The sequence below is a fragment of the Fusarium tjaetaba genome, assembly GCF_013396195.1.
Source record: "Fusarium tjaetaba strain NRRL 66243 chromosome Unknown NRRL66243_c0000230, whole genome shotgun sequence".
Lineage (NCBI taxonomy): Eukaryota > Fungi > Ascomycota > Sordariomycetes > Hypocreales > Nectriaceae > Fusarium > Fusarium tjaetaba.
Genome location: NW_023501426.1, coordinates 22,762 through 37,900, shown reverse-complemented (window position 1 = coordinate 37,900; position 15,139 = coordinate 22,762). Strand labels below are relative to the sequence as shown.

The window sequence follows — 15,139 nt, the reverse complement described above, 5'->3', positions numbered from 1 at the left end:
CCATTTTCTCTCTTGTTTCTTTTCCATTTCCCTTTCCCTTTTGTTTTGCCATCTTTGGATTTTTCGGGTACAGTGGTTCTGCCAAGATGCCTGTCCTTAACCTCTCTGAGCTGAACATTGTTCTCGGCGTCTTGGGTTAGTACTTGGCGGCCATTCAAGCATCGCCAAGGCATGTGCTGACAGTTCACAGGCGCTTTTATGGTCCTTTATGGCATCATCTCTGTCAAGATCAAGCAGGCTTGGTACCTTGGCGAGGCCCGTTAGTATCTCCATTCCTTCAACCACTTCAGTGACTGACTTAAAAAGTACCCGCCGTCTTCTTTGGAGTCATCCTCGGGCCTATAGCAGCAAAATTCATCGAAAGCGAGAAATGGGGCTCCGCCGAGGCAGGTCAGACCAGCGCCATCACCCTAGTATGCCATCCACCTCACATCACCACCAACCTGCGCGAACAATAACTTATGATGATTGATAGGGACTCGCTCGAGTCATGATTGGGGTACAGCTTGTGATAGCAGGTTATCAACTCCCAGCCAAATATGGACTCACTCGGTGGAAAGAGATGGCTCTCTGCCTGCTCCCCATCATGACTGTAATGTGGTTATGTACTACCGCGTGTATCATGGTCACCATCCCCAACTTGACTCTCCTCGCCGCCCTCGTCATCGGAAGTTGTGTGACTTGTACTGACCCAATTTTGAGTCAAGCTATCGCTAAAGGGCCCTTTGCCGACAAATATGTGGCTCGCCCCCTTCGTGAGGTCATTTCCGCCGAGGCTGGTGCCAACGATGGCTTCGGCTTTCCCTTCCTTATGCTCGCGACATACTTGATCCAACATGCCGAGAATCCTCCTGCTGCAGCTGGAGATGTCGCCGAAGGAGTCAGCGGAGTTGATGCGGGCCACGTCTTGATGGCACGCGCTGGTGAGGTTGGGCGTCTTGGTGGCGGCGTAGGAGTGGCCATGGCGAACTGGTTTATTGAGACCTGGCTATACACCATTGCTTTATCTATCGTATATGGTGCTGTCCTCGGTTACGGATCATGCAAGGCTGTCAAATTTGCACTCAAGTCGTAAGTGTTCCACGATTGTCCTTTGCCTCCCATATCTAACGCTTTACAGTAAATGGATCGACGAAGAATCTTATGTTCTTTTCCCAACCGCCCTTGGCCTTTTCACCATTGGTACATGCGGAGCTATCGGCACGGACGATCTCCTTGCCTGCTTCGTTGCTGGAATGGCTTTGAACTGGGACGGAAACTATCTTCGCGAGACTGAGCGCCGTCACGATGAAGTCAACTCATGTGTCGATGTACTACTCAACTTTGGTGGCTTCATGTACATTGGTGCTATTCTGCCTTGGGGAGACTTCCACAGCCCGGATGTGACTGGTATTACGTGGGGAAGACTTATTGGACTTGGTCTTCTCGTGCTTGTCTTCCGCCGCCTGCCCGCCATTTTCGCCTTCTACAAGCTCATGCCCGATGTCTGCACCAACTGGAAGGAAGCTCTATTCATGGGATACTTCGGACCTATCGGTGCTGGCGCTGTCTTCTATGTTGAGCATGCCAGGCATCTATTCCCCCACGAAGGCGAAGGTGATGAAGAGGAGACGAACCTCGTTCGCGCGATGGGCCCCGTTGTCTACTTCTTGGTTCTCTTCTCCATCATCGTCCACGGGCTTTCTATCCCAGCTCTCAACATCTTTTATCACTACACTGGAAAGGCACCTATTCGGGAAGATGCTGTTGAGATGAGACGCCTCTCTGTGCGAGTCGCGACTCCTCCCAACGCTATCGCAGGAGACAAGGATACTTTTATTGCGTACAACCGCTTCAGTCGCCATGTTGATCCTAGCGCAGTCAACCTGCCATCTAGAAGATCTCTGGACGGTCACTCGGACGATGAGGATCTTGGAAAGGGTCAGAAGCCTGGTATCGCGTTTGTTTAAGCATGTAATGTTATTGGTTATTTACAAAGTCCTTCTTTATGTATGTTCTGATCTTTTGGAGAACTGTCAATCTATATGTCATATTAGACAATGCCACTCGTTTAAAAAATATTCAGCGTCGTCTCTCCCACCAACGGCTCTTCTGGCCTTTTCTACGAGCCGAAGCTTGTTGTAAATCTATTGAGACCCAGCAGGTACTGGTTTGTGGCTACGAGGGTATCACAAGTAGAAATCGGGAGCGATCTGAAAGGGCCTTCATTTGACGGCGCGGTTCGCAATCATGTCTTGCTTCTTAGTTCGATGCAAACTCGCACAAGATCTTGTGACAATGGCGAAGGCGCTAGCTGATGGCAATAGTCTCGCAGATCATATACAATAGGAGGGATCTGGACAAGAATAAGCAAATATTAGGCGTAGCAGCATCGAGATTATCGGGCTTCAGTTTTACCTCTCCAAGGGAGGCAAGAAACCTTGGACCTTTATCCTAAGTGATAAAAAGATTTAGGTAAGTTTAGGGTAATTTTGTAGAGCTTTGGACCAGTTTATTCTGACACCCTAAGTTAACATCAGAAGCTTTTCGTCTCAGCAGCCAGTGTGACATCTTGATTCAGCCGCAAGAAGGCAAATGACCAGAAACCAATGATCGGCCATTCTCACGCAATCCACCTGTCTCATGCCGCCAGTTCTAGACTCAAAAGCCAGCTGGACGGGGAGTTCAGACGAAGGTGTGCCAGCTAAGACACCAACTTGCCACTGAGCTGAACAAACTATCGAACGCCATGTGCTGGGACGGGGAGTTGGAGGCTGCCACGGCGGACCGTCGCGGTGGACCAACGGCTCCTCGCCGTGGAGGCCTCGTAATCACGACATTTAAGCTAAGCGTTGCGAATTGGCGTTGGCTTGGCCTAAGCAAGGGTGGTTAGCGTTGGTGGGAGAGGTTCTCGACTGAGCATGATGGGGTCGATCGGTAGCTGCGCTTTGGAGTTATCTGATCGTGATCTTGGCTTTGAAGTGCCGCTTACGAAATTTTGTGCCCGTCACTTAGCTTAGAAGACATTGAAGGCCTTATTTTACGGTGTAAAATGGCTGAGTTGACGTGGCTTAATGGATGTCGTTTAACGAATTCGCCCAACGTTCGACACGATCCACCACGATGTCACCTGCCGGGTATACCAATAAAGATACACTTCTAAAATCGGGCAGTCGCCGATTAAGGTTATTTCTCGTCCAGATCACCTCAAATCCCTGCAAGATTTCGTCTGTGGGGGTAAGCACGCATTAGTCTGTGATAAATCTCATCAGCCAAGCTAGAAAACCCATGTTCTAGTGGTGAGAATTTGAGGCTGGAATTGCGACATCCGAAGCGACAAGGGTCAAAAGGAGGAAAAAATACTCGGATTATCGGTGCGGAGTCACGAAATGTCATCCCGCGTATGCATGCTCGGTCAGACAAGAGGCTTGGTCTCGTGTTCAGGGAAGAAGCAATTATGTTGCCAAGTCGGCGAGCATGTCTTGTCGTGCTTGTCGTTGGTCATCGCGTACTTCACACGCTCTTAGCATGGGGGTGATCTCTGCTCGTATGAGCTTATCGTCTCATCAAGACAAGAATTCCGTCATTCGGAACTCGTGGAATTGGACGGTTGGACCGATGATTCCGACGCTAAGAGGATGATTTCAAGGGTTGGTTAGGAAGGAGCGGCGGTCCCACAGTATAAAGCTTAGATTAAAGCTCAGAATAAGCTTAATTTGAGTGACATTCATGTGATTGAACGCCCGGTAGACATTTTCTCTCCCTCTTTCGTCGCATTTCTTATTTCGCTAACGGCTTTGAGGAGCCGTTTTTAGAACTCGACGTGATTGAGCTCCCCGCCCGACTTGTCTCTTGTCATTTCCCTTGGCATTCTTATGCCAAGTGCGCCGAGCGAAAAGTTTCGGGAGCTCTGGCGGGGAGTTGATCTGGGCTACTGTGATAGAGTTCGACACCATGCAGGCGCCTCACGGGGGAATGGTGGTAACCCAGGATGATGATTGGGCTCTCGTTGATTCGGTGAGTCATTTATTTTGCTCGTTACCCCCACAAGGTGGTAATTGAGATAAGCCAAGATGTCTTGGGTTGGATCGAGGACGGGGAGTTCGAAGGGTTGCAAGGATGGGCTGTTGATCCTCGACACGGCGACACCATCTTGGACCGTGGTCATGGTTCGTTAGTGTCGCCACTGTCAATTTTCTTTTTTCCTGTGTCACTTTCTTGAGTTGGAGCTCCGCTGTGGTGCTACGAAGAGACTCAGGCGTTCTGGCAGTACTGCTGGGCGTCAAAGAAGGTGGCTTGAGGGTCATAAACCCAATGTTTACGTGAGTTTAGATGACTCGCAGATGACTATTTTCAAATTTGTGAAATATTCCTTAGGTAAGGAAATCTACGCTTGTAATGAACTATGTAAATCATTCACTGAATTCATGAAATAAACTCTATCATTCTTTCCGTAAAGACTCCCAATCCGTCTGCCACATTGGAGACGCGCAGCCCCGGCACTTGGTGTATTGCGTGCTCACTTGGCTTGCACGCCAAGACCATCGAGACCGACACCAGCTCTAGCCCTTTTCCTCTTGGCAAAGGCTTGAGATGATAGAAAAGGGAGACACCAGAACGCTTTTTTCCTCTCCGATGCAGTCTTCACCAGTATCTTTACCGACCGCGAAAATGGGCAAACTTGACACTGTCTCACCAAAGTCCCACTCGGACTTCCCTCAGCCTCGAGAGGATGAGGAGTCTCTCACCCTTCACAAAGATTGGAGTCTAGACGAGGAGAAAAGGGCTAAGCGCAAGTAAGTCATCTTTACCTTCCGTCGATTGGGCCCTTTGCTGACTCCGTAGGCTTGATCTCATCATCATGCCCTTGTTGACTCTTGGCTTCTTCTGCCTTCGTACGTCCTCTCAATAGCCATCTGGCCTCCTCATTTAATAACTGAACGGTTCAAACTAATAAATTAACAATTAGAACTCGATCGAGGCAATATCGCCAACGCTCTGACCGATAACTTCATGGAAGATGTCGGCGTCACCCAAAACCAGTTCAACGTCGGTCAACAGATGCTCTCCCTCGGCATCGTCCTCTTCGAAATCCCTTCCAACATGATTTTGTACAGAGTAGGGCCAGGTAAATGGTTGACTCTCCAACTATTCCTCTTCGGAACAGTTAGTACCTTTCAAGCCTTCCAGAACAACTACGGATCCTTCGTCGCAACCCGATTCCTTCTCGGCATCACCGAATCTGGATTCATCCCTGGCGGACTCTGGACCCTGTCTACATGGTACACACGCAAGGAAACTGCTAAACGTGTCATGTTCTTCTACTTCGGAAACCAGTTCGGCCAAGCTTCTAGTAAGCTCTTGGCCTATGGTATTCTCCATATGCGTGGCGTTGGAGACAAGGCAGGCTGGTTCTGGCTCTTTGTTCTCATGGGCGCTTTCACTGTTCTCAGCGGTGTTGTTCTGGGCTGCTGCTTGCCTGACTCCTTCAAGAATCCCCGAAGCACATTCCTCCCCAACGTCAAGATCTTCAATGAGAGAGAGCTGCATATTCTGCAGACTCGTGTTCTCCTTGATGACCCTATGAAGGGAAAGAAGAAGAAGAAGATTGGTCTTGGTGCCTTCAAGAAAGCTGTAAGGGCTTCACCTGCAACTAAGATGATTACACTCGACTAACATCAACAGTTCTCCAACTGGCGCCTTTGGGTCCATGTCATCATCACCCTGACTAATAATGGCCCGCAACGTGCTTTTGACACATACAGTCCTTCCATCGTCAAGAGTTTCGGCTTCCAGGGCCTCACTAGCAACGCCCTCGCCTCAGTCGGTCTCTTTCTTCAGATCCCTGTTTCGTGGACCTTCAGCTACGTCTCTGATCGATTGTAAGTAACCTTCAGCTCGAAAAGAATCGCTGCTAACAATTCTGTAGTAATAAGAGACCTGAGACTGTCATCGCGGGCTTGAGTATGCACTTGTTGGGTTACGTGTTCAACCGCATCTTCACAGAGCTCGGACGAAGAGGAGTCAGTTATTTTGGTGTTGTATGGACTCAAACCTTTGGTACCTTCTCGCACCCTCTGAACATCGCTTGGATGTCTCTGGCCTGTGACGATTCAGAAGAACGAGCACTAGCTATGGCCATGTAAGTCTTGACCCCTTCACATCACAACAATCGAACTACCGCTAATCATAACGCTCAGGGTCATTATGGGAGCTAATATTGCCGGTAAATTAAAGGAGCGAATCTTAACTAGATCAATAACTAATGACATCGCGCAGGTATCTATGGTGCCCAGATCTTCCGATCCGACGACAAGCCCAAGTATCGCCGTGGCTTTACCATCAACATCGTTGTTCTCGCCATTGGTCTCGCGCTTGCGGTCCTTCGTTTCTTCGACGACAAGATCTGGCGTCGCGCCAAGGTTGCCGAAATTCAGGAGCAGCTTGCTCGTGAGAACGGTGATCTTAGCCAGAGCGACGAGAAGAGTCAGAGTGATGCTGGGCAGAAAGATGACCGCACACCCACCCTTGGTATTGAAAAAGTTTCCCCTGCTGAGTTGAACCCCATCGCAAAGCCTACTCAGTGATGTGATATAATTCACTGCTGTTATCTTTATATTAAGTCTTAGGTAAAGGTTTATGGATATCCCTATATTTAGTCACTTAAATAGCTAGCTTTTATAAAAGTCTCAAGAGCTCATCAACCTTTTCAAAACTTGTAGAATTATACAGCTCTACTTAAGAACCTATAATGATCACTAAACCGGCCCTGACTTAACGGTCTTGTAAATAGAATTGTAGCCCGTCAATGACTTCTCTTCCAACTCCGCAAAGTCTTGGCCCTTAAATCTCTCAGGATCAAGAGCCTCTTTTGTCTTGCCTTCAACTTCTTCTCCATCAATGATCCTTGTCAGGAACTTTGCTGTACCAGCGGCATGCGTAACCCAGACTGCAACTGCCATGAACAACCCGTCGACTGACTCGACCCTCCCAGCAAGGGGCATATTGTCCGGCGTCATACTAAACACTCCATTGAAGTGATTCCCGTCTTGGAATTCTCGGGCTGCAGCAGGAGGAAGTAGACCCGTAGCGAAATCGAGAGGTTGCTTGAACCATTCAACCCACTCCCCTTTAGCTGAAGTATCTGGTTTGTATGCAATGGGTGCGTGATCATAGCTTCCGATGCCGAAATTTGCACCGTGATCGCGAGCGTACACATGATGTTCCGGCCAACGAACGAAACAATTCTTGTGAGAAAGGGGTTCGTGTGGTTGGGCGTGCATGTAGGGATGGCCGACGGGGATAACAGGGACAGGGAATGGGAGGTTTGATGAGAGACCTTGAGCCCAGATTCCAGTTGTGATGATGACTTTCTCGGCATTGAGATGACGTGATGTCTCATTCTCAACGACCTCAATGCCTGTGACGCGACCATCTGAGATGGTAAGCTGCTTCACATCAGCTTCCACGAGGTTGACTCCACGCTTCTTTGCCTCTTGTTGATACCAAGTTGTCATTTTCACTGCATTTGCAGTGCCATCCTTTTCAAAGAAGACCGCCTGCCCGTGGCCATCCTCATTGACCAACTCTGGGGCAAGCTGATGTGCCTCCTTAATGCTCAATATCTTAGCCTCAAGCCCAAGCTTCTTCGCATCTTCACATCTTGTCTTCAATCGTTGAATACCCTCATCTTGGAAGGCAATCTCTAGACCGCCAACCCTGTCAAAGCCACCAGGGATTCTGACATATTCTGAGACAGTGTCGATTGCAAGTTTAGTGAGGATCTCAGATTCATTGAATTGGCCGATGAAGCCGGGTGCAATCCCCGATGAACCCAGGAGACTAGTGAATGAACGGTCGATTAGGGTTATGGTTCTTGGGGTTGAAGATTGGGAGAGGAAATAAGCAAGAGAAGAACCAACGACGCCTGCACCAATGATGGTGACTGATTCAGTTTGTGGAGACATGTTGAGCTGATGAGTGTTTGATTGCGAGAGTTATGTTGGCCATATCTACAACTATATATCCTTTCGTCGAAGACTTACATGCCCAGCAAAGTCAAGTCAGGCAAGAGCGGAGACTCAAAGGGCGCGTCGGGCGGGGACCGTTGGCCAATCAAATTTCCTAATTCTTCACTTTTCAACGACATGTTGGCCCGCCCATTTTTCAAGCTAAAAACTCCACAAACGGAGGGCAAAGGATTCAACGCGCCCTTGCAGCGGGGACAAAAGATTTCTGGTACGAGGCCCGCCTTGATTTCTGTATTCACGTAACTTGGCTAGCACGGACAGATCAGCGTGTCGAGAACATCGATGGTCTTGATATGATTACGCCGAATGTTAGGTGTCAGCAACAAGACCTCACTGGGTTCAATCAGATGCACATAAATGCGAGAAGCGAGACGCGAGACTTGGTAGTGTGTCTTGGCAACTACTGCTGAGTGAGATGTTAGCTCAGTTGTCTTGCTTGTTGTCAGAATTAAGCTTATATTGCACCCGAAAAGACGACATGCATAGAGATTCAGTCTGGTGACACATCGCTTATACCTGAAGGTTGCAGGAGCGTTCTTCAGTATATAAACATGTCTCTGAGCCTTGTGTCTGGGTAAATATCAGCAACATTTCCGAGCCTGATATCATCACGCTCGATAACCGCAACCATGGCCGCTTCACAGACTAACGACATCAAATCAACCATCGAGGCTACTGTAAAAAGCTATATTACATCATTCATTGATGCTCGTGTTCAGAACAACCCCTCTCTTGTCAACCGAAACGTCACAGACGACTGTGCACGATCTTTGCTTCCCTCCACCTTGGGCGGCGGCTTCACTATGACAAACGACCAATACCTTCACGTCTTCACCGAAGGCCTGAAAGTTGGCGGCATGCATAAAAATACCATCTCCGACCTGATCATTGATGCTGTGGCCCGGAAGGCAGCTGTTACGACTGTTGCGGAGTTGTTGTTCAACAACGGCGAAGACTTGAAGTTGGATTTCTCATGGTTCCTGCACTTTAACGAAGATGGTGATAAGATTTGCAAGATTGTTGAGTTTGTGGATAGTGATTCATTCAAGAGTGTCAGAGGAAGGGAGGCAGAGTTGAGTGGTGAAGCGCAGAAAGATGTGTAGTCATGTTCGAACCAGAAGTTACAGAATTCTCAGAGTCCGTTCTGAGACTAGTTTTAAGGTAGGGGAGTAGTTATACTTTCTACCGGTAAATTTTCAAGTTATATATCCCTACTAACGAATACTACTTGCCGGCCATTACTTGCCTATAGAAACTTTAAATTTGCATATATCAAAAGTCAAAATTCAAGGCGAGAGCAAAGGCAGCGATCAATAGGTTTGAGAGGTCTACCTGACTCTAAGGCTTATCCCCATGAAAGACACATTGCCCCAGAAAGTTCTCCGGATGGTAAACATCAATATTACCTGCATTTTCATGAGCTTGAGCCAAGCCTGGCTGGATCTAGGCTTGTCTCGACATTGACTGATGCTCGGTCAATGTGCCAAAGCCTTTGACATAAATAGATTGGAACTTTAGAATCCAAACATGTATTATAATTCAACTGCCTTCCAGAGTGCTTTCGGAGCTTATCAAATCCCCGTGCAAGCTACCCGAAAGCTTCAAAAGTCCCCAAATCGGCCCATGACGCGCTGTCATGACGCACTCTCGTTCAATACTCCATACACTCGAGACAACGGCACTTAACAGATAATGCTATTATCTGGGCCTTTCGAAGCACAGACGGTTCTGCTCTAAATAAGGTTGAGCCATGTACGGATATATCCGATATATCTGCAAAATAAAGTTTACTGAAAACCGTTGCTTGTTTCAGGTGATAATTTCGGGATAGTTGAAACCCTTCCAAGGAACTTTACTAGAGATCGTCATTCGTAAAGATGGATCTATAATTTTAATTAGCTTTCATAACAATTATGAGTTGGTATAACAGCAGCATGATCGGAAGAGCAGATCGTCTTGTGAAGCTTCACCAATTTGCTTGTTCTCAACCACGGTCTTTTCTTTCGTCCTTTTCGTTTTCATCACATTCATTACATTAGAAAGATGATCTTATCTTACTTACTTCCTTTCATTCTATGGGCCTGTCTGGCACATGCCTTGACCCCTCGCAAACCGTTCGACACGGCATTCTACGTCTTTAATGGAGCTTGGCCATGTTCCCAAGACCAGCTGAAAACAATTTCCGGTGCCATAGACGAGGCACATGATCTTGCCAAGGCAGCTATCAATGTCCTTTCAAAGTCTGGCTCTGAACAGTCGATCGCCTTCGACTCTTGGTTTGGCTCAAGTATGTCTCTCTCTAAACAACATATGACCGTTCTAACCACAGCTCGAAGGTAATGGTACTCCTGGTAGAAGAGACATCATTCTCAAAAGGCACTTCCAAGCCGTTCTGGAGAATCTGATTCCATCCACTGCCGCAGCCCAATTTCGACTCTCGCACAGCCCGTTCCTGAATCCCCAGCAAGGCTCTACCATCACCGAGTCTTCTCTGGTCTATGCCTGTCCTCCCGCTTCCGAGCCATTATGCGATGGCAATACGGTGGCAGCTGTTCAAAGCGCAACTGGCTCTCGGGCAGCAGTATTTGGGGCGACGCTTCTCGTTCTCTGTCCTGATTTCTTCGAAAACAAGCCTAATCTCGATAGTGCTGTTCAATTGTGGAAGACGGAACATACCCTGGGTGACAATCTGTCGCGTGGCTTTGCGCTTGTGCATGAAGTTCAGCATATGATGCAGGCTACTGAGTCGGAAGAGGAACGATGCGATGACTTGCAGGATCCATTCGAGGCCAACAAGGACTGTTACTCAGCTAGCTGGTGAGTCTGACATTGGGGTTCTAAAGCCTGTTGCTGATATAGATTAGCTGTTTCCGACTTTCCGATGCCCAAAAGATCAAGAACGCTCAGAACTACGCTATCTACGCACTTGATGTATTGGCTTTTCCTGATACGGCGGGATCTCCATCTTCGTCATGTAATTTACCGCAGAAGCGTGAAGAAGTCCCCTTCTTGAACTTCTTCAAGCGTCAAGCACAGCCACTACCAGAATCAGTGCCGCCTGCTCCTTTCCAGAATACTTCCGCAACATTCGTTACCCTCCCAAAGACTAGCACGGAGCCTTTGTCCTCCGAGGTTCCTGTAACTCCTACCAGCAACGTTACCACGCCAGGCGGGGTTCCTACAGAGCCGGTTACATCTGACAGCCCTATCACCACTTCTTTCATCGAGACCACGACCGCGTCATCAGCAGCACCAACTGTTACAGTCAGCGGTGGTGCCACAGTTGTAGTACCTGTCGGTGCCGTGGTTCTCGGAGGACCTGGGGGAGGCACAATCTCTGTTGCTGGAGCCTTGATCCCCGTCGCTGCTGGTGCTGTCGTGACAGCCAAGCCTGAGGATGAGCAGAAGCCAACAGACCCGGATGACAAGTCCGAAGAGCCTACGATCACTTCAACTCCTACCTCAACTTCTACGGAATCGGAGTCATGCAGCGTGCCAACTACGACAGCTACGTATGGTTCAGAAGGAAGCGCAGTTTGTAGAGATTTGTCAGGCATGAGTATGAATCAGCTTTTGCAGCTCATCCCAGAGTTTGGCCAAGTCAGCTCTTCCGCTGAGCCTGTACCAACCTCTACACCCGGTACTTCCAACACTTCCATCATCGCCTCTGGTACACCTTCACCTTCAACCTTCTTGACGACACTATCTCCCAAGCCAGAAGTTCCGACATCTACCGTAAACACGACTTCCATCCTAGTGACAATTCCAGCCAGTGGCTCGAGTACTCTGGTGACTGTACCAAGTATACAGACAACTGTTCCTTTTATCGGTGACACGACAAACTGCAACCTGACAAGTGGTGCGGTGCCCGAATGTCAGAACTTGGTCAATGGAAAGAGGGCTTGCCTTTACTCTCAGTAAGTTTGCCTGCGATTTTGAGATGCTCTGTTACTGACTTCATTGCTAGACCCAAAGGCTACCTTTGTGTTGCTGATTGTCCAGCTGGTGATCCCTGCCCGCAAACCTGTCAGACCATGAACTACAAGGGTGGCTATTGCAGCAATGGGTTAGTTTTCCACAGACGAGAAAGGATTCGTAACTAACGTAGACTGTAGCACCCCCTCGTGTGTCTGTTCTAACGATGATCCTACTGCTTGATCAAGAGGCCATGATTCTGCTCTCGCCTCATTGCTTCAAGGTCGTTTTTAGGGTTGCCAGGGATAAAGAACTCTGCATAATCATGAAAACATTACTCGAGACAAATATTTCAAGAGGGACAAGGTGCACAATGTCAGCATAAGCCTAGCGGCTCAGAATAGTATTTGAAGTAAATCTCGAGATGGATATGATGAAGAATCTAAATTCCTATGCTATCATGTAGACTTCTGTCAGGGTGCAGTCGTTCTCGAGAGGCTCTGACGCTTTACTCCTGACTGGCCACGATCTCGACAACTGTCTTTTCGCCAAGGTCTGTGTAAAACTGTTTAGCCACAGTTATTCCCAAGGTCGCGAAGACTTACCACCTGCGGTATAAGAGAGAAGCTGCTTGCCGGCGAGAGTCAGAGGGCCGCCCTCCTGGTCAATAGAGTTGTCTACAATCATGTCAGAAATGCCAAGCGGATACGACCGCGATATCACAAACGTGCAAATCTGAGCTGAGGCCCATTTTCCCCCTCCTTCACCAAGACCGGATACAGTTCCTGTGCCTGGTCCTTTCTAAACCAGACAACAGGAGTGGCAGGCACTCTAAAGTGGTTCGCTGCCTGGCCCGCAAGCTTGCTGCAGCCCAAGGCCCAGTCACCGCTGACAAGAGTATCTCCCTGGAGCTCAAACGTGGCGGCGGAAGACTTGTCCCCAACTTCAGCTGGGCGGATTTCATTGTGGTCATGCTCTGGCTTGGTTACATGTTGGCCATCGAGGATGATGACGAAGCGCTCGGGAAGGGAAGACATTTTGAGAAGTGATGGACTTAAAAGCTGAAGTATTGTTGATTATCTTGTTGATGAAACTTTTTGATGCGTTGAGGAGACCGACTAAAGATTAAGGACAGGATATAGTGATATTTGTACTTGTCAAAGGTCCTCTACCTAACGAAGCAGAGGACCTCTTCATTGTGACACTGGGGATTCGCAGAGCCGCAATGATCCTGTAGCACCGATGCACCAACCACTAATTATCATACGAGTTCCAAGAATATTTTACGGCCAGAGTCTGGTGCAACGGTTATCAATTGTAATACCTTACCGGTCAAGTTTCAACTGTTCATTCGGACCGAGGTGCAACAACGAACTGTTACAAAGCCGTGGCGGTGAGTGCTTGAATTATCGTCGGTAGTTACTATCGTGACCTCGTAAGAACACAGTAAAAGATTGGACAAGCCTTGGCTGGCCACGTAAGGCTTCTGTGCCCAAGCAATTTCCAGGTTCATGGGTTATTACACAAACACCAGTTCACTTTTTAACCACAAGTAGTTGTCGTGATAATCACGGCCTTGTGAGTTTTCGTCTGCTCCGTAGGACTGTCCCCCCGAGATTCATCACAAGGAGTTGAAAACGGCCTGGTTACGTACTCCGTCCCCGGCGGTGAGCCTAACAGATACACTTCGTATTACCCAGCCTTCATACCATGATCAGATAGCGAGTACTACAGCGTATCTCCATGATGCTGGTGATCAAGGTCGTAGCCTGTAATCAACTAGACTTCTGCTTCATGCTCTCTCGATATTTCAACATCCATCTCGCCGACTGCGCCACAACAGCGTCATGATTTGAAACTGGATTAAACCCCAATCTCTTCCTTGCCTTTTCTATGCTGTAAGTATGCGTGTAGACGCAATACTCCAGCGAGACTCTCCGTAACTCAACCGGAGGCCTAGCTGTGTTGAGAGTGAATATCCAGAATAGCCACTCTGCCGCAAAGACTGCGACTATCATCACCCAAGCAGGCAGAACAATGATATCCTTGGAGATGTCTTCACCTCTTGCTGTTTTCCAAATAACTCTTGTGTGATGCCAAAACGGTACTGGAGCTCCATCGGAGACGTTGAAAGCTTCTCCGTCAACCTTGCCGGATGCACGACTTGGGTCGAGGAGAGCCTTTGCAGCGAGAACATGAGCTATCGCATTGTTCTCCCCGGATACGACTTCCATGAGATTCTTCCCGTCTCCAATCTGCACGAGCTTCTTGTTCTTGCACATATCGAGAACTTCAACCATGCCTTGGACATGTCTCTCTCCATAGGCGTGACCAGGTCGTAGAGTGACGGTACGTAGTTTTGGGCCATTAGCTTCACGGACTATGCTATCGCCAATTGCTTTTGTCCGATTGTACTCATTCGACTTGTCGTGGGGTGACCAAAGAGGATATGTCTCGTCAGCATTCGTGTGAGGCGGGTTGGCATACGCGTCAACGCTTGATGTAAAGACGAATGCCTGAACAGCATCACATCCAGAAGCAGCCGTAAGCAATACTTCAGTGCCCTTGACGTTTGTCGCGTAAAATTCGCCCTCGCGATTCATAGGCAACGCTGCGATCGGAGAAGCACAGTGAAAAATGACAGTAGGACGAATTTCATTGACTACTCCTCGCACAAGTTCACCATCAGAGATGTCTCCCTCGATATACGACACATTTTCGTGTCGGTTTCTGGATACGTCGCGATCCAGAACGTAAACTTGACCGCTTTCGTCATCTTGCAGCAATTGTCTCGTGAGATGGAACCCCAAAAAGCCGCAGCCACCAACGATAAGGCTGGAGCTGATGATGGGTGTCGAGATATTTCTTATGTCAGACATTATCGAGATTCTGTTGGTGGAAGTGGTAGGTTGTTGAGAGGTGGTTTTGTCTTCTGGGTTGGGAGATTTTGAGTGGCTGCGCTGCTGCTTACTCCGATGGATCCGTTGTTACATCGCTCTCCAACGGATCTCTGTCAATCTCCGACGGATCTGAGACATCCAACGGATATGTACAAGGACGCCAAATTCGTTTCTACAGTACGGAGTAAACACCATGAAATTCATGCTATCCGTTACCTCTACTCTCTTGGGTCTAGAATCTTTCCCAATTGTCGACTTTGTACTAGATTACAAGCCCATTTTCTCGACCTTTTCAGCGTGGGCAATATGTTGTGG

General features: G+C 48.4%; 7 protein-coding genes across 7 annotated transcripts; 4 read left to right on the top strand and 3 right to left on the bottom strand.

Annotated features, from left to right (window-relative positions):
- Positions 1-86: 86 nt before the first annotated feature.
- FTJAE_9998 (Na(+) H(+) antiporter) lies at positions 87-1,949 on the top strand (the record flags this gene model as incomplete). Its single annotated transcript, XM_037356976.1, has 5 exons — positions 87-135; positions 191-259; positions 307-413; positions 476-1,071; positions 1,121-1,949. 5 exons carry the CDS (start codon positions 87-89, stop codon positions 1,947-1,949), a joined length of 1,650 nt encoding a protein of 549 aa, XP_037202936.1.
- Positions 1,950-4,650: 2,701 nt separating this feature from the next.
- On the top strand, positions 4,651-6,566 carry FTJAE_9997 (nicotinamide mononucleotide permease; the record flags this gene model as incomplete). The annotated part of the gene is made up of 7 exons (XM_037356975.1): positions 4,651-4,775; positions 4,825-4,874; positions 4,949-5,613; positions 5,665-5,861; positions 5,909-6,121; positions 6,180-6,205; positions 6,259-6,566. 7 exons carry the CDS (start codon positions 4,651-4,653, stop codon positions 6,564-6,566), a joined length of 1,584 nt encoding a protein of 527 aa, XP_037202935.1.
- Positions 6,567-6,737: 171 nt separating this feature from the next.
- Positions 6,738-7,946, bottom strand: FTJAE_9996 (sarcosine oxidase; the record flags this gene model as incomplete). The annotated part of the gene is made up of 1 exon (XM_037356974.1): positions 6,738-7,946. The coding sequence occupies one exon, from the start codon at positions 7,944-7,946 to the stop codon at positions 6,738-6,740; it is 1,209 nt and encodes a 402-aa protein (XP_037202934.1).
- A 692-nt stretch (positions 7,947-8,638) lies between these two features.
- FTJAE_9995 (uncharacterized protein) lies at positions 8,639-9,112 on the top strand (the record flags this gene model as incomplete). The annotated part of the gene is made up of 1 exon (XM_037356973.1): positions 8,639-9,112. One exon carries the CDS (start codon positions 8,639-8,641, stop codon positions 9,110-9,112), a length of 474 nt encoding a protein of 157 aa, XP_037202933.1.
- A 940-nt stretch (positions 9,113-10,052) lies between these two features.
- Positions 10,053-12,167, top strand: FTJAE_9994 (uncharacterized protein; the record flags this gene model as incomplete). The annotated part of the gene is made up of 5 exons (XM_037356972.1): positions 10,053-10,296; positions 10,346-10,826; positions 10,874-11,926; positions 11,977-12,075; positions 12,125-12,167. The coding sequence occupies 5 exons, from the start codon at positions 10,053-10,055 to the stop codon at positions 12,165-12,167; spliced, it is 1,920 nt and encodes a 639-aa protein (XP_037202932.1).
- Positions 12,168-12,432: 265 nt separating this feature from the next.
- FTJAE_9993 (uncharacterized protein) lies at positions 12,433-12,961 on the bottom strand (the record flags this gene model as incomplete). Its single annotated transcript, XM_037356971.1, has 3 exons — positions 12,433-12,479; positions 12,530-12,601; positions 12,652-12,961. 3 exons carry the CDS (start codon positions 12,959-12,961, stop codon positions 12,433-12,435), a joined length of 429 nt encoding a protein of 142 aa, XP_037202931.1.
- Positions 12,962-13,699: 738 nt separating this feature from the next.
- On the bottom strand, positions 13,700-14,803 carry FTJAE_9992 (C-3 sterol dehydrogenase C-4 decarboxylase; the record flags this gene model as incomplete). Its single annotated transcript, XM_037356970.1, has 1 exon — positions 13,700-14,803. One exon carries the CDS (start codon positions 14,801-14,803, stop codon positions 13,700-13,702), a length of 1,104 nt encoding a protein of 367 aa, XP_037202930.1.
- Positions 14,804-15,139: the final 336 nt, after the last annotated feature.